Source organism: Schistocerca serialis, chromosome 7 (genome assembly GCF_023864345.2).
Source record: "Schistocerca serialis cubense isolate TAMUIC-IGC-003099 chromosome 7, iqSchSeri2.2, whole genome shotgun sequence".
NCBI lineage: Eukaryota > Metazoa > Arthropoda > Insecta > Orthoptera > Acrididae > Schistocerca > Schistocerca serialis.
The window spans coordinates 607,796,852-607,821,005 of NC_064644.1; the positions used below are offsets into that span (position 1 = coordinate 607,796,852).

Consider the following 24,154-nt stretch of genomic DNA (forward strand, 5'->3'; position numbering starts at 1 on the left):
CACCGAAAATGTCGAAAAATTCTGGAACACACTCAAAATACTATGAGCAAAATTCACCAAGATGACGTGAAAATACTAATGGGAGACTTCAACTCTATTTGGGACAGAAAAAACCTGTAGAAAAATCATTGGTACAAATTCTACACCGCCGAAACGTTTAGACCAACGGCACATGGCGGCAGCTCTACATGAAGATGCCAATAGCCCTGGAAGGCCGCCGACCGCGGGCCACGGCACCTACGAGAACGGTGCTGCCCATGACCCATTGTGTCGCTGCACAGTCTGTCGAAGAACAGCACTGCCGGCAGAGAGCACCTCCCCCATCCCGCCAGGCGCACCAGACCCAAAGAGCACCCTGGACGACTTCGAGGGATGCACTTTGCTGGGCGTCACCCGGTCGGATGAGTAACGTTTCTTGTTATACCCGGCCGATTGTTGTGTCCAGACCTACCATCACTCAAGCAAGCGTCTCTTCCAAGCGCGCCTCGCACCTCGGACGCAGAATTATGGGGATAATATTATGCTGCAGAAGACATTCTCTGAAGCTCCATTGGGACCACGATGGCGTCTGCCGACAACGTTGTTTCTGAATGTGCTGCATGCATTCTACACCGCCGAAACGTTTAGACCAACGGCACATGTCTGACTGACATTTGCCAACAATTGAACCTCAAAAGGATGTCTTCCCACTTTAGGAAAAAACCAGTTCTCAGGTAACATGCTTGGCTACCAGGTGCAAGCTGCTTTCGTTCGCCTTTCGAGACTCGCTGAAAGCCAGATTTTTAATTCTTTTGTAGCAGAGCTACAAGCAGGCAGATACAAACTCAATAAGGGAATCGTAAGACAACGCTCGAGCAAAATTGGTCTTGCTACTTTCAGGAACCCTTACAAGGGGAGGCCACCAATTGTGAAATTCAGATTCGATTCATATTGCGCATAATAAAAGCTCATAGCCAGAGGTGTAATGTGGCAAAGCACCAAGATGCACTTCTCAGCCGTTGTCGAGAAAATCGACAGTTAAAAGAAACCGTTGAGGTGAAATACTCTCTACGATTTGTGACTTCCTACAGCGTCGTGGCGCAGCGGTAAGCGCTCGGGTTCGTAATCCGAAAGTCGCCCCATCGAATCTCGCGCCATGCAACTTTTTTTTTAGTAATATATATATATATAAATTCCCGGCAATCAGTTGCAACAATTATGCATATAATAAGTTGTTGAAAGTCGTTTGTCGTGGAAAAACTGGCGACTTCGAACATGATTATGTTTTCTGCAGACAAAGTGGTATTTCACAAATGTCTTCATAATGTTTACACGTGTAGTTAACGGAAGACGTAGAAACGATATTCCGAAACGAATACGTATAGTGTAAGTCAAACGTTCGAATTAGAGACCCCATGATTATATATATATTTGAATTACAAAAAACAAATACTAAAAATAATTGCATGGCGCGAGATTCGATCCGGCGACCTTTGACTTACGAACCCAAGCACTTACCGCTGCGCCACGACGCTATAGGAAGTTATACATAGTAGAGTCTTTCCCCGCAACGGTTTCTATTAACTGTCGATTTTCTCGACAACGGCTGAGAAGTGCATTTGGTGCTTTGCCACATTACACCTCTGGCCATGAGCTTTTATTATGCGCAGTATGAATCGAGTCTGAATTTCACAATTGGCGGCCTCCCCTTGTTAGTGTCAGAACAAAAACCTTACGGTACTGCCAAATTCATAATGCCACTTTTGTTTTCTACCTACATATTTTTTGTTGTTGTGAATACATAATTTTATCTATGAAATGACACATTTTCATAATACTTGCGAATGATACACGAAATGAAGTAAATACAGATCTTTTCGATGTCAAAAGTCGGTAATATCCTACTAATTCGCGTTAAAATAGGATCAATCGTCTTATAGACACTTAATGTTTTATTAAGATAGACTGCCGTCGTGTTGTTACTGTAGTAAGCTGAATTTCATTTGTATTAGTACAGTGAATATTTTAATTAAATTTCCCATTAGTTTACTAAACGCATCAGTAACCGCCAAAGATAAATTAATCAGGAGCACAATTTTCTTTCACGATATCTAAAACAATCTGACAATGCTAATGTTGTTTACAAATTCTACGCCCGTAGAAACCCAATAGTTCTAACGATGTCATTAAACCAGTGTAGTTTTAAGAGTATTTTCGTCTAGAAATGAATTGCCTTGACCGTTGATCGATCAAGAGCGGGAAAGGTAAATTTTTACGAATATATGACGAGAGGGACATGTGCTTGAGAGAGGACTTCCCTGTCAATACAAATGCCTGAGAGACGACTTTACTATCAATCTACTGGACAGTTTTGTTTCTCAAATCAACAGAGTGCGTCGTCATGCAGTAGCACAGGTGATGTAGTTTTGTTGCTCGATTTCCTTACACTGCCACCAAAAGGTGTCTTAGTTGTTGGCAACAAATTCCAGCTGTGTTGCACACACCCCGTGGGGCAGAATTCGTAGCCCAAAACACACTTTTGGAGCCATCAGATGTAAAATATTATGTTCACACTACTCTTTGCTCGAGTTTACGTCTTTTGGTGGGGCTCAGCCTTTCATTTCTTCTTAGGAAGTTAACGATAAAGGCATCATAACACGTCACCAACAACAGTACTGCATACGAATGCTCAATGAGCGACCTGATGACGTTCAATAATTGTCACTCCATGATTTTTGTTGTTTCGAATTAGAGCATGCAGTACTCCTACGCCAGACTTCTGAACTTTGCCTGTTGATTGCAAATGTCGCATGATGGTGAAATGGTAATCTATCACATGTATCAGTAGTCGAGACTTCCTTAATGTGGAAAATCATTCATGCCAGAACGATCTTTGTTGAAACAAGAATATCTTTTTCTGGCGTATTTTTCCCAAAAGCACTCGCTCCACACACAGTTCAAATCTTTCTAGTTGCCTCCTCTGCATTCACCCCTCTGTTATACCAAAAGTAAACGTTGTGTTGCAGATGTTACACCTTCTTCCACTTGCGACTCAATTTTACAATGCTTAACCGTAGTTCATGATTTTCAAGTATGCAAAATGCAATGCTTAACTGCAAGATGATAACTAGAACTTCAAATTCGAAAATGACAGTTAAAACATATACTGACAGCGTCGCGCCGCGTTCACATGGGCGGCGCCGGATTTCAGGCGGCGGGTGGCGTCTGGCCGGTGGCCGCTGCAGCGCGAGGAAACGCTCGAGCGTAAGCTGTTATGATCGCGAAGAGTTGTCAGGGGCGGCCAGTTTTATTGGCCACCTTAAGTGAACGACTCGGACTTAGTCTCTGTGGCGGCCGGCCGGCGGCCAGTTTTTATGTCTAAGGCTGTACATGTCATTATCAGGTGTTTCTGTTGAAAATAGATTCTTTTAGATGTCATAAATGGTACAGTTCCATTTTCCCAAGGTGATAGAGTGTCCCTTTTTCACTCTCTTATGTACAGAAAGATACCATTTACATGTTAACTCGCCAGATTTGACATGCATTAAATAATAAAATAGCACAAGTTGGTATTTTCTACGACCTCTCTAGGGCATGGGGCTCTGTGAATCACAATATTCACCTAGATAAATTAAATTTTTGTGGGATTGATGGTATAGCCAACCAATGGAAAATGTCACACCTAACCAAAAAAAACACAGAACGCTGTACATAGTAATTCAAGCAATAGAGTCCAGGGACATAATTCTGACCGGAGAGAAATCACATATGGGGTTCCCCAAGGTTCAATCTTAGGTACAATTCTATTCCTCCATCTAGTATACGACAAGCAGAATTAGTTACTTTTTGCAGAAGACACTAGTATTGTAAGCAATCTTAACATGCTTACATCCCCCCCGTCGTAAGAGGCGACTAAAAGGAGTCTCACACCTCCATTTTTCAAAATTTTCCTGAAGAACGAGCCAATTGGGAAACGGCCCCTTACATGGTGCACGTGTCCATTGTGCACTGAGATCTTTGGCCCACTTTCTCATCATTGCATTGCAGTCCTGCCCATTCTCCATCTCTTGGGTGAGGACACCTCCCTGGATGTGTTTTCCACCATGCACTATGCAGTGTAATTTTCTGTGCCGACGATGACCGTAAAATTTGCACCTCATGTCGAGCACGGTAGCCAGTCCATTGTGGTGGGGCTGCCATGTACCCTGTCGGTTGTAGCCCCCTGACAACACAGGGTTCGCTCTGCTGTTGCTTGTGCTGTTAACTCCCCATGTATGCCAAGGATTAGATGCCCGTCTCCCTGGGGCATCGGGACTCCCGGCAATGGTCATCGTGCCAGGTGGTCTTTGCTGTGGCTGGGTGGTGCCCATGGGGAGGGCTCCTGGTTGGAGTGGGTGGCATCAGGGCGGATGACACACGATGAAGCATAGTCCATCATCTCTTCCTGGTGGTGAAACACCAGCAGTCTCTTCAGTGTTCACAAGCTCAATTAATTCATAGAAGTACGACCCTAAAACATCCCCCTCCTTGGCCACTTGCCACACCATTGGAGGAACGTCAGGCTAAGGATGGCAGAGGGTCTTATTCACCTCGGTACCTTGTATGTTAGAGATTTGATGGGGAATCTTTCATGACGAAGACCCAGTTTTTTGTTAAGTGTTTAGAGGATAAGTGAGGTGGAGGGATCGTCCAAAATGAGATCTGGGTCAGTCTTGATCAAAACAGCATCCTCCGCCTAGTCGCGGATGTTACTCACTTGTGAGTAACTACTGGCTACTTCAACCCAAACAATAAGAACTAATAATTGAGGCAAGCGATGTGACATTTAAAGAAAATACTATTCAGAAGAGTGATTACATAAAATGCCTAAAAAGTCTCAGGAGCTGTAAACATTATTTATTCCATTCACAAGTTGAGAAACATACAAAACTAAGCAAGATCACTCAGAAATAATTGAGTCTGAGCCTATTACTAATGAGAATAATGACACTCGAGATGTATTTTACCCGGTCATGCACAAATGCTCAGAAGATCATGAAGAAATTTGGAACAAATAAGGATGAATGATTACAAGTCCTATTATTTTACAGACACACAAAATACAGAACCATTGTCATTACAAGAAGCTTTACGAAGCAAAGCTTTGCACAAATGGCTTCAGGCAATTACAGAAGAGCTGCAGTCACATGCCAGAAATCAGAAGAGCTGCAGTCACATGCCAGAAATCAGAAGAGCTGCAGTCACATGCCAGAAATCAAACACAGGAGAAGGCACTTTTACCCTCAGATTAAAAGCCAACAGATACAAAACAGATTTTCAAAACTAAAAAGTACCTCCAAGGTCACATTTTTACACACAAAGCACAGCTGGTAGTTCAACAACATGCACAAACAAAGGTTGTAGGATTATGTTCATAGCCTACAGTTCTGTAAATAATTGTTCTCTGCGTTAACTTTATTTTCTTTTCAAAACACATTACATTTTGAAATGCACAGACTAAGAGATCTAGAGTTTAATTGCTTTGCTGTTGGAGTGCAATATTCGACCTGTAACAAAAAGGATATTTCCAAATAATAATTTTTGACCTAAAATACTGTGCTCTACGATTAATTGTACAAGAAGACCAACAACTGGTGACCCTGGCATGATCTAAACATGAAACAAATGCGATGGCAGATAGAGGGAACAGTAATATCCCAGACAGTGATACGAAAACTAAAGTGGACAAAGCTAGCGCGAAACATTTTCTGTTCTGGACTGAAAAGCATGACATATGGTTTTGTCTGGTTGGATCACAATTTAAAATGACAGGAATACAGACTGAAGCAACCAGATTCAATTATCTGTTAGAACAGTTAGAACCCTAATTTGTCCAAAATATATGAGACCTCGTGAACAGTGACAAAAGCAACAATTATTTAGCTAAAGAAAGACTGTTAATGACATTTTAAGGAAAGTGAGGTGCACCAAATTATGAAATCAGTTAACCAATTAGAAATTGGTGATACGAAACCCAGTCAACTGCTTCGAAAAATTAAAAGCTATGGAGAAACAAACATTTCAGAAAAATTTTAAAGACTCTCTGGCTAGATAAACTTCCTGGTAGCATCTGAAATATTTCAATAATCTATGATGTAAATGTGGACAAACCAGTAAAAATGCCTGATTGGATGATGGAAATGTGCAGCACTCGTGACTTCAATCATTCCAACAGAAGTGTCCCCTGCAATATGCGATTCTTTTATATCAGTGAAAGATCTTCTCATAAGGATGAAAGAGCTAGACATTTTAGCCCAAAAATCCAGTTCAAGGGAGCGACAATATCAATTGTGATGATGATCTCATAACAGACGCCACAGCAAGCTGAGATAAAATCATTTTTGTTATGGCTCAAAATGCAGACCCGAGAAGTATACCCAACCTTGCCAATGGAATAGTGAGGGAAACTCCAGTCAGCACACACAATAGTGGCTCAGTGTTCTGCCACAACGATTATACCAGGCTGCCAATATTGATTGTTTGCGAGAGTAAAACTTCAAGGTTGTGTTTTCTGGTTGACAGAGATGCTTAGGTTTCCGTTACACCAGCGTGTCTCAAGGATAAGGTTCAAGAAGCAGACTACAAACTTCATGATGCACATGGATCTGAGATTAAAACTTATGAATCAAAGCTATTGAATCTTGAATTAGGCTTAAAACACAGTTTTGAGTGGCCTTTCATTGCAGCTAACACAACAAAAAGTATTATCGACACAGAGTTTCTTTATCAGTTTGGCTTACTGACAGGACTGAAAAAAAAAAATTTATTAGTTGACAGCAGTACTTAGTTATATGTGGCTGCACTACAATGTGCAGTTGATTTGTCTGATTGTCAGTTCACTCCATGCTACCTGTAAATACTCTGAACAACTTCAAAAAAAATCCTAACCTAACAATACCCTCCATTATGCCGGGAGAAATTAAGCACGATGTTAAACATTATATTGCAACCAGCAGTGGCCAACCCGTGTGTTCAAAAACCTGCAGCTGAGATCAATGTAAACTAAAGTTGACTAAACAAGAATTCCGCTTCCTAATGAATCATATCACAATTCATCCATCTAAATCCCAGTGGGCTAGTCCACTGCCCATGTGAAGTGTTTGTGGAGACTACAGACATCTTAATGATCAGACCCTTCCCGAGTTCGAGTCTCGGTCTGGCACACAGTTTTAATCTGCCAGGAAGTTTCATTTAACTATTCTGTTTGAAAAATTTAACAAAATTGGTTTGAGGATTAATGTTGGAAAATCCTTATTTGGAGTTCAAGAAACTAATTTTTTAGGTCATGTGATTACTCCAGAAGATAACAAACCAGACTCAAATGAGTACAAGTGATGACTAATTTCAAACTTCCAAGAACTGTATCAGAATTACATTGTTTCTCTGGTATGCTGAATTTTTATAGAAGTCATTTGGAACATGTCACAGCGCGTCAAGCTATTGAAAACAATTACTTGACGAATATCAAGAAAAAACAACAAAAAATGCATACAGTGGACAGAAGCAGCAATAAAACAATCTGAGTAGTGTGAAATGGACCTTGCTTATGCAGCTCTTTTAACATTCCCAAATGTAAACAATGATCCTGCATTATTTGTAGATGCTTCAGATCTTGCATCCAGTGATGTGTTGCAACAGAAAGAAGAAGGAATACGGAAACCAAACGGTTTCTGTTCCAAAAAGTTCTCGCCATCCCAGAAGAAATATTAAATGTTCGATAGGGAACTTCTGAGCATGTACATGGCAATAAGGTATTTTAAGTACCTCCTTGAAGGATGTTCATTTGCATTGTATACTGACAATGTTCCTTTGACACAGGCTTTCAAACAAGAAAATGATAAAGCAACATCTATGCAATTGTGTCACCTACAATTGCTATCACCATTTATGATAGCTATCAAACACATTTCTGGAAAAGAAAATAGTGTGATTGTCAATTTATCCACACTGGAAGAAGTAGTACAAATTGATTACGAGAAGAGAGCAGATGCTCAAGTGAGTAATGAAGAACTCTAGAAAGTTCACTCTGGTCCTTATAGCTCACTGAAATTTAAGCAGCATGAAACCCCTAGTGGAAGATTATTATGGTGTGATGTGTCAACAAGTAACATCCATCCTTATATTCCTCAACAATTTAGAAATTCCATTTTCCAGTATTACTACAGTATGTCATTTGCTGGTATTAACTCTTCTGTGATATTACTCAGGTGCAAATTTATATGGTAAAACATAAAATGAGATATCCACAACTGGGCGAAATCTTGCCTAGCATGCTACAAAAACAAAGTGACTAGACATACTAAATTTGCTATTAATCAGAATCCAAGCACAGAGGGACAATTTAAATTGGTACATATTGATCTAACTGACCCCCTGCCTCTCTCAGATGTATCCTCCTACTGTTTAACATGCATTGATCAGTTCAGTAATTAGACGTCACTCCGTTAGGGATGTTCATGCAGAAACCACAGCACGAGCATTTCGTTACTCCTGGATCAAAAGATTTGGAGCATCTAATCAAATGGTAACTGGCCAAGGAACACAGTTCCAATCAGAGCTGTTCTATGCATTAGCTAAGATTTTTGGTTCTAAATGAACTCAGACTATGGTATACCACCCACAATCAAATTGAAAAATAGAGAGTCGATTGAAGGCAGCCATCAGAGTAGATTATAAAAATAAATGGAGTTACATAATACCAACACTTCTACTAGGACTGCATTGCTGTACGAGAGAGTAAAATGGCTCAACAGCTGTGGAGATGCCGTATGGCATGACTAACATTGGTGATTTCATTGTAAGGCGGAAAACAAACTTCTCACTTACGACAACATAGGAAACACCATTTGTTAGTAAAGATCTGCATAATACAACTCGTGTACTTAAGAGGAATGACAAAGTGAAAGCCAAACTAGTGCCTCCCTACAAAGCTCCCCTATGAAGTCTTTGAGCAAAAAATATAATATTTCACCCCAAAAATTAAGGATATACCAATGAACATCTCACTTGACAGACTGAAATCTGCCCACATTCATGTGAACTCTAACACTAGTGGTCTACAGGTAATCTGAAGAACACTTCACCACTGAATGAGTTACCCACACCTCCAACAGTCTCATCAATGAAAATTACCCAAGTTACCCAATTTGGCCGAGTTGTGAAATTACCCAAAAGGGGGGAGGAGGAGGGGAGATGATTTAGGGTTATGTTTATGATTGTAAACTACAGTCCTGTAAATAATTGTTCTTTGTGTTAAATTTATTTTCTACTCAAAACAACTGAAATTTCGAAATGCATGGAGTAAGAGATCTAGAGTTCAGTTGTTTTGCTGCTGGAGTATGATACTGGTCCTGTAACAAAAAGGAAGTTTCCAAATAATAATTATGAATCCAAAATACTGAGTTTTTGTGATTAATTGCACAAGAAGATCAACAAAGGGTATGAAGTATGAAAAGACATATGCCCCAGTAATCTGCTATGAATCATTAAGGTATCTGTTCACTATAACTATTAAATATCAATTGATGTAGTTGCAGCATTCCTACAATACAATCTGAAATGGGAAATTTATGTCAAAATCCAAGTAACTGATTTTGACTCTAGAACTGTTTAAAAAACTATATCATGAAATTAAGCAAACAGTTTACAGGCAAAAACAGTGTAGCTGCAACTGGAATATTAAGTTAAATGAAGCACTCAAACTTGAAGCATTTTCCAGGCATTGCATCACGTCTGGGATGTTGTGGCTCACATATTTATCGTGCTAGAGTCATGAGCATATTAATCATTCCCCTTTTCTGGCTCAGGTGGTGATTTGACAGTTTGTGCAGGTATCAGTTCCTGTGTGTTTATCTGAAGAATGATGAAGATAACAGTAATTGTTGCAATTACTGGCGCTGATATGTTCCTTTTCAGGAAAAAAAGCAACTCAAAGGGAAACTTAAACTGAAAGAGGTAGAAGTAGTGTCGAATCTCTCAGGCTTCAGAGTCACAAAAGTACATTATTGTGGATGGATTGATCTCATTACACAGCATGGTCAAAAATGGTCTGAAAAGCTTGTGCAAGTGTTGCAGGTGGGTTGCACTGAGAGAGAATTGTTAAGAAAAAAAATTTGATACATTGTGCCATTTCCAAGTTAATTAGTACCGAAATTAGCCAACGAGGCCATTGTGCACGACAAACAGCGTACTAGGAATGTTGTCAGTAAATGTGTTGTTTCATAAAACTGAACAAGACAACAATAAAAAAAATCAGACATTAGATGGTAGTATGGACTGACCCCAACCAAAGGCCGAGCAGTCTGGTGTGTTATCATCTACATTACAAGAACAACTGGTACTAATTGCATCTGGTGGACCACTTGAATCTGAGCACACAACAGTCTCATCGGCTAACTTCAATGCTACTTAACTCTGAAATTGCACAATGTACTGAATTTTTTTCCTAATAATTATTTCTCAGCACAACCTATCCTGCAACACCCTTACAAGCTTTTTAGACTCAGCTGACTAGCCTGTACAGACCAAAAATCCTACATAAATGATTGAATTCCAGTGTTGACACGTTGGACAACAATCAAGTGCCCATAAACGATATGAGTGCCAAGAAAGAAGAAGAGAACAGTTACGAGAAACGTTCCTTGCAGAGAAGCTGTAGGCAGCTTGAAGTATACACAATTGAGAACACAACCTAACCTAACATGTGCAATCATAGTTTTAAGTCACTTCAGCAATGATCCAGGCATGCCTTAGCAGGTAGTTAAAAGAAACTTGAGATGCATAAAAGTGACTAAGGACTTGAGAAGTTGCAGTTATCTAGGGAAGAAAACCAGAATGTCACCAGGTACAGTCATGCAGATTGAGCAGCAATGAAGGTAGATTAGGGTTTAAAGCCCCACTTACATTGAGGTCATTAGGGATGGCGCACAAGCTCACAATGGTTCAAGTATGGAGAAGAAAATCAGCATTTGCTTTGAGAGATTTGGGGAAATTGCAGAAAAGATACATCCAGATGGCCAGTTACAGATCTAAACTGTCCTCCTCTCGAATGCGAGTCCAGTGTGCTAACCACTGCGCCACCGTGCTCCGTAACATTTGTGTTGTGATGTCGCCAGCAGCCACAGATGGAACAGTAATTCAATAGGTCAGCTACTCTAGCCTTCTATCAATGGCAAAGAGTATTGCACGGAGTGCACTACTTGTTCTCTAACGGCAGGTGCAGATGTTAAATGGTTACATTGTGCTTGGCGCACAATATTGCTATCTCCCCTTGAGGTGGTTGACCGGAACCTTAACGACAAATGTCTGTCCTCACAACTGTTGCAGTCTAGCATTGTCAAATCTGAATGTCCTACTAATCTGGATATTATACAATTCAACCAGCAGACCATAATGTAGCTCCTTTCAAACTGTGTTAGGGATTGATAATGTTGTCTCACATGATTAAGTGGCATCTCTATGTCATTAGCATTAATCACTAAACTTCTGATGCTTCACACCCCTTATACACCCTACTAGGCCTGGTAACGGCACTATAGGCTTCAGTCTCTGGTTCTTTGGCTGATGTTTGTTTGATGATTTTTATGGCATTCTACTAACACGCGTGGCTGACATTGCCAAAGCTTCACCCTCCGTTGTTGATGGTGAACTGGAATTGAGTTCACAGCCACAGATTATATGTACCTGGCTCACTAACATCCAAGGGCTTTCCCATGGTCATTTGTTGGGGTTCACCTCTTGCTACCTACAACGGTTGTTCGTTGCAGCACGGAAATCCATGGTGCGTTCACCATGAGGTTTTCTTCTATCCTGTTGGAGCTATTTTCATTTTTGTGTATTTCTATAGCTTTTCTGAACATGTAGGTGTGATAGATCTTCTTTACAGCCAGAATGTCCGTGTCTTCGAATTTTATTATGTGGTCGACCTCACACTGCCGATTTCTTCACTTGCCCCAACTTGTAATGCTGCTTACATTCTGTGGTCCTGGTGTTGATTGATTGTCCAGTCATTTCAACATAAACTCTTCCTCATATACATGGTATGTGGTATATTCCTGACATTGCAAATGGATCCTTTTCCTCCTTGTCGATCTGAGACACACTTTGATCTTTGTCGGTCTATAAATAATTTTTATGTTGTGTTTGCACAATATACGACTGATTCCGCCTGTCACTCTGGGAATTCTATGGCAGAAAGCCCATAGCCGACATTTCTTTTTACGATGTCACTTTACCGAGTGTTTGACATTCTTACCCTCGTTATGTAACTGGTGGAGTAAATACTGCTCCTCAGAACACTTTCCAGGTGTTGGCTGCTCAGAACATTTTCCAGGTGTCGCATCACATGTCTGGGATGTTGTGGCTCACATACTTATCGTGCTAGAGTCATGAGCATATTAATCATTCCCCTTTTCTGGCTCAGGTGGTGATTTGACAGTTTGTGCAGGTATCAGTTCCTATGTGTCTGTTTTTTATACATGCTGTGTTCTAGGTTTTCACAATCCCTTGCAACCAGCACATCCTGAAAGGGTAGTTCTTTTCTACTTCTGTGGTAAGTTTCATGTTGCCATGGAGACTGTTCAAGTGCCTTAAGAAGTCACCAAGTTGTTCGTCACCATGGCTCCACACAACATAGGCATCATTGATGTATCTGTACCATACCTTGGGTTTACAAGGTACCACATTCAGTACCTATGCTTTGAAATGGTTGATGAAGAAATTGGCCACCACTGAACTAAGAGGTCTATCCATAGCGACACCTTCCAGCTATTTGTAGCAGCTGTCATTCCATGTGAAACAGCTCGTGATGAGACACACATGAAAGAGCTTGGTGATGTCTTGCGGGAAAATGGAACCGATGTGCTCCAAAGAATTACTGAGTGGCACTTTGGAAAACAAAGAAATAACATCAAGTTGATCAGGATGTTGTTTGGGCCAAATTTTAATTTCTTCTGCTTCTCAATGAGAAAATCAAGTGCAGATCTGTCACAGCAGATCATATGGAATACAAACTGATTAATCAAGGCATCATCTCTCAGCAGATGTACAGAGGAGCCAGTGCAACACAGAGGGTCTACCACCTAGGCTGTATGGATTACCAAAGATCCATAAGAATAATGTTCCGCTAAGACTGGCTGTTAGCATTCCTGGCTCACAGAGTATAAACAGGCAAAACACTTGCCCTCTATGCTCCAGCCGCACTTGGTGAGGACTCACACATACATAAAGGACTAAGGACATTACATTCAGAAGCTGAAGAAACGAACTTGGACCAAATGACATCCCGGTCAGCTTTGATGTTGTTTCTTTGTTTACAAAGTGCCACTCAGTGATTCTCTGGAGCACATCGGTTCCATTTTCCCACAAGACATCACCAAGCTCTTTCACACGTGTCTCACCACAATGAATTTCATGTGAAATGGCAACTTCCATGAACAGCTGGAAGGTGTCACCACGGGTTTAGTCCAGTGGTGGCCAATTTCTTCATGGACTATTTCAAAGCACAGGCACTGGACTTGGCACCTTGTAAACCAAAGGTGTGATACGGATACATCGATGATACCTTTGTTGTGTGGAGCCATAGTGACGAACAGCTCAGTGACTTCCAAAGGCACTTGAACAGTCTCCATGCCAACACGAAATTTACCACGGAAGTAGAAAAGAACAAACAGCTACCATTTCTAGATGCGCTGGTCACAAAGGATGGCGAAAACCTGGGACACAACGTGTATCAAATACCAACACACACGGACCGATACCAGCACAAACTGCCAATTTACCACACACGCCAGAAAGGAGGCATGATTAGCCACAAAGGAGGCATGATTAATACACTCTTAAAGCATGCAAGACAAATACATCTCCGACATGAGATGCTTTCTGAGGAGCAAAGAGTACTCCACCCACTGTATAAGAAGTGTAACAGAGTCAAACATTTGGTGAAGTGACACACTGGAAAAAGAAATGTCGGGCACAGCCTTTCTGCCATACATTACTATAGAGACGGACAGATTGGCAGTATATTGTACAAACACACCAGAAAGACTATTTATAAACTGACAAAGAAGATCAAAGAGTGTCTCAGATTGGCAAAGGAGAAAAAGGACCCACTTGCAATGTCAGGAATTTATGCATACCAAAGTTTATGTTGGAATGACCGGACAATTAACCAATACCAGGATCACAGAACAAAATCTGCATTGCTGGTTGAGGTTGGTGGAGAAATTGGCCATGGCAGAGCACACACTGTGTGAGGCTGACCACATAGTAAAATTCGCCGACACAAATGTTCTGGCTATAGAGAAAAGCAATCACACCTGCTTGTTCTGAGAAACTATAGATATACACAAACATGAGAACTGTTCAACAAGAAAGGAGAAAGTCTCGAAGTGAATGGATCCTGGATTCTCCTGCTGCAGTGAATGACTGTTGCAGGTAACAAGAGGAGACCTGCCTTTGGACATTGGTGTACCAGGTACATATGATCTGCGGCTGTGAGCTCAACTCCAGTCCACTACAAGCAATGGAGGGTGAAGCTTTGATAATGCCAGCCACTTGTGCTGTCAAAACATCACAAAATTCATCAAACATGTGTCAGCCAAAGAACTCAAGGCAGAAGCAAACACGCAGTTTGTGAACAAATAGCTACGACAGCCTTAACAATTTTGAACATTATACATGAACAACACTAAAGGCTTTGTGATAGGCTGTTCTGCCTATCACAAAGAATTGCAGTTCTAATCATTTTCATACCTGTCAATGTTGGGGTCTAGTGTAGCAGGGGATACAACCCGTCGGCTTTGGACAATGACGTCACAAGTCGCCAGAGAGCAGTTTACCATTTTCGCTTTTGCTGTTATGTTTCAGTTTCGTTTTTTTACTGATTGCTTAATAAAGTGGATCTGTTTATTCTATCTCGTGAGATTTTTTTTAAAAAAAGCCAAAAAACACTTATCAGCTACTGAAGGGAGCTACAACACTAAGAAGAATCGCTTCTCGTTTGGCGACATGTGACGTCATTGTCCAAAGCCGACGGGTTGTATCCCCTGCTACACTAGTCCCCAATGTTGTGTACATTTACAAAGCTGAATATGTCTTCTGGGTGCCTCCCTTTTTTTCTTCAGGCCATGTAGTTACCAAGAAACTTGTGTATATTTAAGTTCACAATACAGTGATGCCACCATCAGCACTAAATGATGGTTGTTGTGGGTCAACTGACGCTACTGTCATTTGTTGTCAGCTTCATCCTATAATGCAATAAGGATCTGGTCTGTGACATCTGTGCAAACAGAAATAGAACCTGACACTGACAATAATTATTTTGCATCTAAATTAGTGGTTGGAATGTGTATTGTGGTGACAGACTCACCCGTAATGTAGCCTAAATTCTGGAAATACAGAAGAGTTCGATCCCGCCAGTCTGCTTTGACCCATGATGTCACAAATATGACTCATATAAAGTCAGTACGTACACATCACGAGGACGAAAATACATCGAAAAACAAACACACACATTTTCCACAAAAAGCCTAATGACACTAACGAGACAAGCACGGGAAATGGGGTGTTTTTGGATGGGGACAAACTAAATATAAACTAATTTAGGTATCCACCCCCATAAAAAAAAAAAAAAAAAAAACCAAAATCACAAAACTCCCCAAATACCACTAAACACAATATCATCTGGAATCGGACACTTCCCTTCACCTATATTGCTCAACAGCAGCTCCCAATCCCATAAATTAGGATCAAATACTTCCCTTGGCCTATATAGTGCAAAAACATCTCCCGATACCAATATCAACATACACAGCCACACATTGGGATCGAACACTTCCCCTTGACCTGTGCACTGTTAATTTTATCCGTCGTATCCATTCCTGAACACAAACAACAACCGATTAATTTTACTAAAATTACCACAAGATGTACAGCGAACAACACTAAATTAACCTTCACACAAAACCCTTAACTCACTGAAACGAATTCCACTACAAATACAGCAGAAACTCGAACAATTCTGGATAATGAGCAAAAGCAAACTGAGCTCATTACACCACACAAACGAAAACACTGAAAATACCCCCAGAGAGCACAACAAACCACTACACGACGACATCTACAAACAGGCCGCACTCACAAACCAAACTCCGCGCCGTCATGACATCACACAAGACAACACCCTTACGTCATGGGTCAAAGCCGACGCATGGGATCGGACGCTTCTGTCGACCCTAAATTCTAAGCCAGGATGAAAGGTTACAGTTTGGCTGTGAGTTGCCAGAGACAATGAATGTATCACGTTATCCCATATATGGAACACTGTGCACGCTGTAGTTATATTTATGTCGCTGTTGAAAAACCTTATTTTACTACTATAGTCTGATATTTTCAAAGTTTCAATACATTTGGAAACATTAATAATGAGAATATTCCCACCCAAAACTCCCATACTCCTGCTGCAATACCACTACTATGACAGATAAATGTTGCTTCATTGTATAAAAAGTTGCCACACTTGTTGATAGCATTAACTGTCAAAGTTGGAAGATTGTGTAATATTTTTCAACACTTCCAGGCAAATTTATGTGACTGACAGCAAATAGAGCTCTCTAACCACTTCACAGAGAGATAGCCCCCCTTTGTTACCAAGCTGGTGTGGAAACTGGAGGTAATCACATCCCAAGTAATTCGTCCTTTTTGTTCAGCTCTGATCTCCTTACATTTCTATTACATACAACAACAAATTAAAGAATTTGATATTTTGTACACCATTTTATGCCATTATCTGTGGTTAAGCTTTATCTTATTCTGTAACTCTTGTGACAGCCTCTCAGGAAACATGTTATACAGGCTATATAGGTAATAGACTTACGAACAAATGCCGTAAGTTCATATCCAAACATCTACCACACAGAAGTCATGTTCAAAACTCCACGGATACTAGACAGATAACAGGCCCATAGAGCCAGGATGAAGATTTGGGAAGATAAGAACAAGAACACTAAAGGTAACAAAGGGCTGCACACATCCTTTAAAGGGCCAAACAAAATAACTGAAAATAAAAATAATTTCCTATTACTACTGAAACTTCTGCTCTTCATACAAATTTAATATTATTCTTTTTGTAATGTAATGGAATGATCTAAATGGTGTCTGAAGTTTAAATGTCAAATAACATGGAAATTTAACGCCTAGGTCATGAGTACCTCTTTGCGAGGCATATCAGTTTTTATGGAAAAGTAATTCAGCCCCGAGTATATATTTATTTTCTAACTACATAGACCAACTAAAACCAATACAATTCACACAGCATAATGGCTGTACTTATAAACAAATGTAATAGTCTGGTTTTGTAAGTATGGGGCTATACCTTTCAGAGTCTCTTTCAGTCGTGTTGCTGCCTTTATAATGATACTTGATGCTGTGTCTTGACCAACTCTTAAGGTTTCCTCTACGATCATTTCAGCCTCATCACCGAACCTTGTCTTTATTAACAGCAGATACCTAAAACACACACATTACTCCTTCTGCCAGATTTTTATTCATCGTTTTAATGTGTTGAACAAATTTACCTAGGATAACGAAGAAGTAATATAATTTTTTCTGGCTTCACTGTGTACTCAGCAACAGAAGCAACTTGGCTGGAGGAAAACGTTACAAAACCATATTGAATAAGGATCCGCAGGGCCTGCTTCACCTGTCAGCCAAGAAAACGATACTGATATAATGAAATCATGTTATTCATGACAAGCAGGACATACTGTGTTGTAATTCTCACCTTCGGCGGAGGTAAACGTGTAGTAGCCACTATTAATCTGAGCGGTTTTGTACCCCATTTCCTAAGATCGCACGCAACCTTTTCAACGATTTCTCCAAAATGTTCTAACAATAGAAGACAGCATAATTTTCCATATTTAGCAGACATCTTCGGTATTCTCGATTACAGCGATGTTTAAGGAAACACGCACCTAGTTACACTTTTTCACTCACCCGCACACACACACCACATAACCACCACTAGAATGAAAACACCAAACAGTGCAAACAGTGTAAGCGAAGCTGAAACACACTAAATCTCTGACATTCAATAGAAGTGAGTCATAAATACACCAAACGTGCTTCTAGTTTCATAACAATAAGATGTTGAAACTGAATCTTTTTATGAGATATGTCACCTAAATTGAAATCAATTTAACATTTTGATTTCGGTATGAATTTGAATTACAGTAAATTAAAGAAATATGACGTCATGTGTTCTTTAGTTAGGTGAAAGCATTTTTATGCAAAACTGGTAAAGGAATCGGTAATCTTCAGTTATAAAGTAATTGCGAGAGCGACGCGAGAGCATTTGCCTAAGTTATGTTGGCAAGGCAAATTGACATGTCTGAAAGTCTACCGCCTACCGCTGATCGCAGTGCCCTGTCATAGCAAGTGGGTGTAAGACACAATTTCCCAATGGCGACCTCCATAGTTTCACTTAAGTGCTTGCTTTAAGGACAGTTTTATACGAACTTTAGGTTAAGTGTGTATTTATTTGTGTTGCAGGAGCGTTTCTTATAGAGGTAAGTTCCGTATAGCCCGTTAAATTGTAGAATGAACTTTAGGTATAGTAAATACAGATCGAGACTTCATATATACAACACCGCACTACATAGTGGAAAAATAACCTCGTACGATAAGTTTGACATTTGTATGCGGTAACTTCGTGCATTTGTGCGGGTCTTTGCTTGTACCATTGATAGGCAAATTACTTCTAGAGAAAAAAATGATAGCTTGGGAATACGTTGTCTGTTAAACCAAAGCTGTTCGATACACATCTGTTGTTACTCCTCTGCTTGATCTCAGTTATGTGTTTATAGCGAATCAAGACACCGTAGCCACAATGCCTGCAGTTAGGGGTGACGGTATGCGGGGGCTAGCCGTTTTCATCTCGGATATAAGAAACTGTAAGTATAGTAGTTTATTATTACACTAATAGTACCAAAAAATCTGTTGTACCTCCCCTCAAATTTATTTTACAGTTTTTCCTGTCAAATATGAAGGATGAATTTATCTAGGGAAGATGGTGGTGCACTGATCAAATATTTCATTGGTTTGGATACAAACAAGCCCTACTTCGCATTACTCTGTGAAACTCCAAATTGATAGGCATCCTTTTTTTTCCCCAAACCAAATGAAACTAAAGTTTCTTAGTATTGGTATCATTGTAGGAAGTAATTAAACAATTTTACAAATTCATGCATGTCAGCTAAAGTTCATTGATAGTTCTGAGATTGACAAATGTTTGTAATAAGCATATGACATTTAAGCATGTTCTACGTATGCATGATTATTACTTTGACTCGAAAAATGAGGAAATATATTATTGTAGGGAATTAAATTAGAATGACCAGTCAGCTTTTACACGTGTCAGTGAATATCATTTTATGTACGCATGGATTTAATTTCAGTATTGCTCTTGGAGCAGTCTTCGGTTGCTGCCTTTAGTATAACTGTTCATTAGAGAAAGATATCAGCTCAAATTGCAGAACACTATTTACAAAATGTGTTAGTCATGAGATCATCAGTATTATAGAAATTGTGCTGTCGCATATAGTAACATAAATGTTATGATGCAGAAAACCATAATGAATGGATTGTCAGCTGCATGATATTGTACAGAATGGTCCAGGAATCTGGAATGAATACATTGTGAGCTGCATTATATTGCACAGAATTTCCTACCTCAGAGTTATGCATTAATTTTAGTTGTAGTTTTGTGGTGGTCATTCATCCAGGTGGATAATTTGTTCATGGCTTACCCATGTAGATAACTGTCAGTGGTTGCAATGAATGTGGTATACAATTTTGCTACTTTTACAAGTGACCTCTGCATTTGATGAAAGTGATTGGACTGTAAAAAGTAGTGGTGGGCAGATGTATGGGACAGGTTTTGCATTTTGCTGCTTCAAAGATAAGTGTCAACCAGCAGGAGATGACAGTGGATGGGAAAGTAATAATGGAGTTGGTGAGCTGGGAATACTATTTTGGGTGGGATGGAATGGAATGTGAACAGCTGTTCATTTCACGACATGTCAAGAAGTTTAGTCCTTGGCGAATATGACTCACCTATTTCATTACTCATTGTAGACCTTTTCACCGCTGAATTTCATTGCTACCTGTTTTTGTTTTAAGGGCATTGGACGTAATGCTCACACAACAAAAATCATAAAGGATCCCTTGTTTCAGTTCTCTGCGGTGTTGTGACGAAAAAAAGGTGCCCCTTTGTGGCTGTTCAGTGCAGTGAAGTCCACATATAGATAAGGCCCAGGAAATATCTGTCTGGACAAGGCTGAGACAGTAGTTTCACTTTGCAAAGGTCTCGGTAAAACCTTCATCCCACTGAAAGTAGAACTCTTCACTATAAATACGCGCTTCACTAGTGGTGGCCTGACTGTGTGGGTGTAAGTTACTGTGTGTACTGTGTGGAATCTGTTGGATGTGTTGGTAATGACTTCTGATATTGATGAGAAGAAGTCAAATCACAAAGAAAGGAAAAACTGGTGAGGATACGTAGGACTATGGTTAACATGAAGGGATTAGGCATCAAATGGGTGTTGAGAGGGGAACTTGTATAGCAACGAGACAGAAGGTCTTTGACTAGTGGGATATTGCTGTGTACTTAACTGGGTTTTCCATCAGTTTATGTTTGTATGTTAATTTCCAATTTTTTCTAGTGCACAGGGAATACCAAGGGTGATGACAATGTTCCATTGTTAGGAAGTATTACAAAGACAGTATTTACCAGTCTCTACACATTTTAGTAGGTCCAGTAAATGTGGAAGTACCCCCAGGAAAAAAATTTCATCAAGATGGTATGAGGTATATACTGTGTTCCAACATTATGAAGTTTCTAAGAGAAAAAAAAAATGGTCTGTTGACACACAACCAATAAGGATTCAGAAAATATCAGTCTTGTGAAATGCAAATGGCTCTACATCTGTGCGAACTAATGAGTACTACGGAACGGGGATCTCAACTTAATAGTTCGCCTGCTTAGCTGGGTGATAACGTGCTTGCGTCCCATGCAAGCGGACTCTGGTTCGATTCCCCGGGCGGGTTGGAGATTTTCTCTGCTCGTGGACTGCTTGTTGTATAATCATTTCACCACCGGCACGCAAGTCACCCAATGTGGTGTTGACTGAAATAAGACTTGCACTTGACGGCCGAACTCCTCTGGATGGGACCTACCATTCAACAGTGCCATACGCTCATTTCCATTTTTTGTCAAGTTAATTCCAAATTTCTAGATTTCCAGAAGGTTTGTGACACTGCTAATCACAAGTGGCTCCTCTTCAAATTGTTTGTCTATGGAGTATCATCCTAGTTGTGCGACTTAGAGATTTACGGTCAGAAAGGTCGTAGTTGGTATTAATTGATGGGAAGTTATTGAGTAAAAACAACGTAATGCTCGTGGTTCCCCAAGAAAGTGTTATCGGTGCCCTGCTGGTCTTAATCCATATGGACTGCCTGACCAAAAAAGTGAAGCACTCAGAAGACATGGTCGGATGTCATTGTAACGGTTACACATGAATGATTGGTATGTAAATGATTAGAGTTACAATTCTCTTTTACAGGTAGAATGAACATCAGATTGAGTTAGTTGTTCATGTTTAATATTGTTACCAGGACTGGTAGGGCAAACAAGGGGCCTCAACAGTGGCAGATCCTCTTGTGGTCAGGCATTAACGGTGCGCCATGTTTTATTGTCGTGTCCCCGTTTTAGTCAATTTCGTGTTGTCCTGTCCCTGCCATCTACCTTACCGGATGTTTTAGCTGATGACGCTCGAGCAGCTGCTCGTCTTCTGCGTTTTATAACTTTAACTGGCTTGACCAAAGACATTTAACCTTTTACTTATTTCATCTGCATCTTTGTCCGGCCCTTTTGATGTCCCCCCATCCCCTTGAGTTTTAGCAGGTTCCTTGTGCTCTGACACCAGTGACTGGGCGCTAATGACCTCAGCAGTTGAGCGCCCTTAAACCCTACCAAAAAAAAAAAAAAAAAAACAGTGGCAGATCCTTAGTGATCTCTGAAAGAAACGGAGATGAAGTGTCTTCATGTGAGAGTGTAATTAGCACCCACAGAATTTGAAAGAGGCCTTGTAGTGGGTCTCTCCAGCTGGACAAATTGTGCAATATCTCTGGGTCATTTGGTTGTGACAGTGGCCTGATGCTGAATGGAATGGGACTGTGAGGGCAGCCATACTTACCATAGTTCTGGTCAACCATGTCTGACCACCACAAGTGAGAACTATTGTGTTGCACGTTGTAACCCTCTCACATCTGTACCTGCTGTCTGACAACAAATAAGGCAGTGTTTGGAGCGGTGCTGTGACAGGGAACTATGAACTATTGAAGAATGATCCTGTGTTGTGTTCAGTGATGACTTGTGGTTCTGTACTACCTATAATGACCACTGTCGTGAAGCATGGTGTTGACTTCGGGAGAGCCCCTTTCTTCCAATGTTTTTGAGAGGCCCAACACTATATTACTGCTGGTTTCAAATTGTAAGAGCCATCAGGTATGACATTAGGTTACAGCTAGTAGTGATTGAATAAATTCTGCTGGTAAGATGATACGTCCATGGTACGTCCCAATGTCCTGCATCCTCACATGTTACCTCATGCAACAGTATTGTGGTGACTTTTTTAATAGGATAATGCTTATTTACTTATGGAGCATGTGTGTATAAACTCTGTGATGTCGAGGCAGTGTCGTGCCAAGCAAGCTCCTCAGATCTGCCTGCAATAGAACTTGTATTGAACCAACTCATATGTAAACTCTGTCCTAGTGCTACTATTCAGGATATAAAGGACTAATTATAACTGTTGTGGGCCATCTTGTTGCAGTGTAAGGTGCAATGGCTTTGACATGCTTTCCAGCTGAGTCAGTGGATGCAATCAGGCCAGAGGAAATGCAATATCAAATTGATCAGTGGGTTCATACTGCTAAGTTCTTTTTAAGTTTGACTCGATTTTGTAATCATTAAATAACGTGCTCTCTCAACCAGTGAAGTTTCATGTTTCCTCCTGCCCTAATGGGTGCTTCAATTTTTTTTTTGTCAGTCAGTGTAAATGTTTTAGTAGACAGTCTGAGGAGTCTCTTAGATGGATTGCATATGATGATAGTGGCAAAGTCATCAGTCAGTCGAAATTAATTGTAAAATTAGACAAAATATCTGCATGGTATGAAAAGTGACAATTGACTTTAAACAGTGTAACATGTGATCTCCTCTACATGATAACTAAATATTCTGTTTATTTCATTATATGATAAGCCACACAGATTTGATGGTGGCAGATTCAATTAAATACCAAGATATTACAATTACAAACCACTTAAATTGAACCACAACATAGGAAATGTTGTATGGTATACAAACCAAAGACTGTTTTACTAACAGAACACTTCTGCTGGTGGAACAAATCTGCTGACAAGTCTGCCTATGCTATCTTGTCTGTTCTCTTTTGGAATATTGCTAAGTGATTCGGGCTCCTTACCATATGGGATTGATGAAGGATGTAGAAAAAGTTGAAAGAAGAGCAGCTCATTTTGTATTATTGTGGATATGATAAGCATGGTGGTGTGGAAAACAGTAAAACACATTTTTTTTCTTTGTTACAAGATAATTTCATGAAATTTGAATGGCCATCTTTCTCCTACAAATGCCAGAATATTTTGTTAACTCCCTACATAAGGAGAAATGGCCATTGTGCTAAACTAAGAAACATTGCAGTTCAAATGGGGAAAAAGATTAGGCGTTGCTTAACTGGTAGGCTAAATTGATTACACAAAAACGGATGCATACATGAACTATCAAAATGATGACAGTATTTAAGTGACCCATTGCTAAGTGACAGTCACTACTAAAAGAGAATGCTTAACTTGATTACTTACATTACTGTGAAAAGAACAAACCATTAATTACAGGTGTTACTCATTATTCACGAATATTGTTACTGGTATCAGAGGAGATTACATCAGGAACATTCACTTTCTCTTTCCCCATCATCCTCAGTTTCTTTCCAGAGCACGTCATCTCCACTGCCATCTAGAATATTTGAAATACACCATTTCATGAATGATTTTAGGATCA

The 24,154-nt window shown here is 40.1% G+C and overlaps 2 protein-coding genes across 3 annotated transcripts in view; one reads left to right on the plus strand and one right to left on the minus strand.

Annotated features, from left to right (window-relative positions):
* The window catches only part of LOC126412684 (DNA-directed RNA polymerase III subunit RPC3), a 139,881-nt gene extending 121,789 nt beyond the window's left edge, over positions 1 to 18,092 (minus strand). Inside the window, exons 1-3 of one of the 2 annotated variants that reach the window (XM_050082393.1) lie at positions 17,798 to 18,092; positions 17,592 to 17,716; positions 17,390 to 17,523 (exon numbers count right to left, since the gene is read on the minus strand). In XM_050082393.1, coding sequence (XP_049938350.1) covers positions 17,390 to 17,523; positions 17,592 to 17,716; positions 17,798 to 17,944 — 406 coding nt within the window. In that variant the 5' untranslated portion in view covers positions 17,945 to 18,092. The remainder of the gene's footprint in view (positions 1 to 17,389; positions 17,524 to 17,591; positions 17,717 to 17,797) is intronic. The other variant, XM_050082392.1, reaches the window with a different exon arrangement.
* Positions 18,093 to 18,340: 248 nt separating this feature from the next.
* Positions 18,341 to 24,154, plus strand: part of LOC126412682 (AP-2 complex subunit alpha) — a 322,697-nt gene continuing 316,883 nt past the window's right edge. The window contains exons 1-2 of the mRNA XM_050082389.1: positions 18,341 to 18,581; positions 18,879 to 18,965. Coding sequence (XP_049938346.1) covers positions 18,902 to 18,965 — 64 coding nt within the window. The 5' untranslated portion in view covers positions 18,341 to 18,581; positions 18,879 to 18,901. The remainder of the gene's footprint in view (positions 18,582 to 18,878; positions 18,966 to 24,154) is intronic.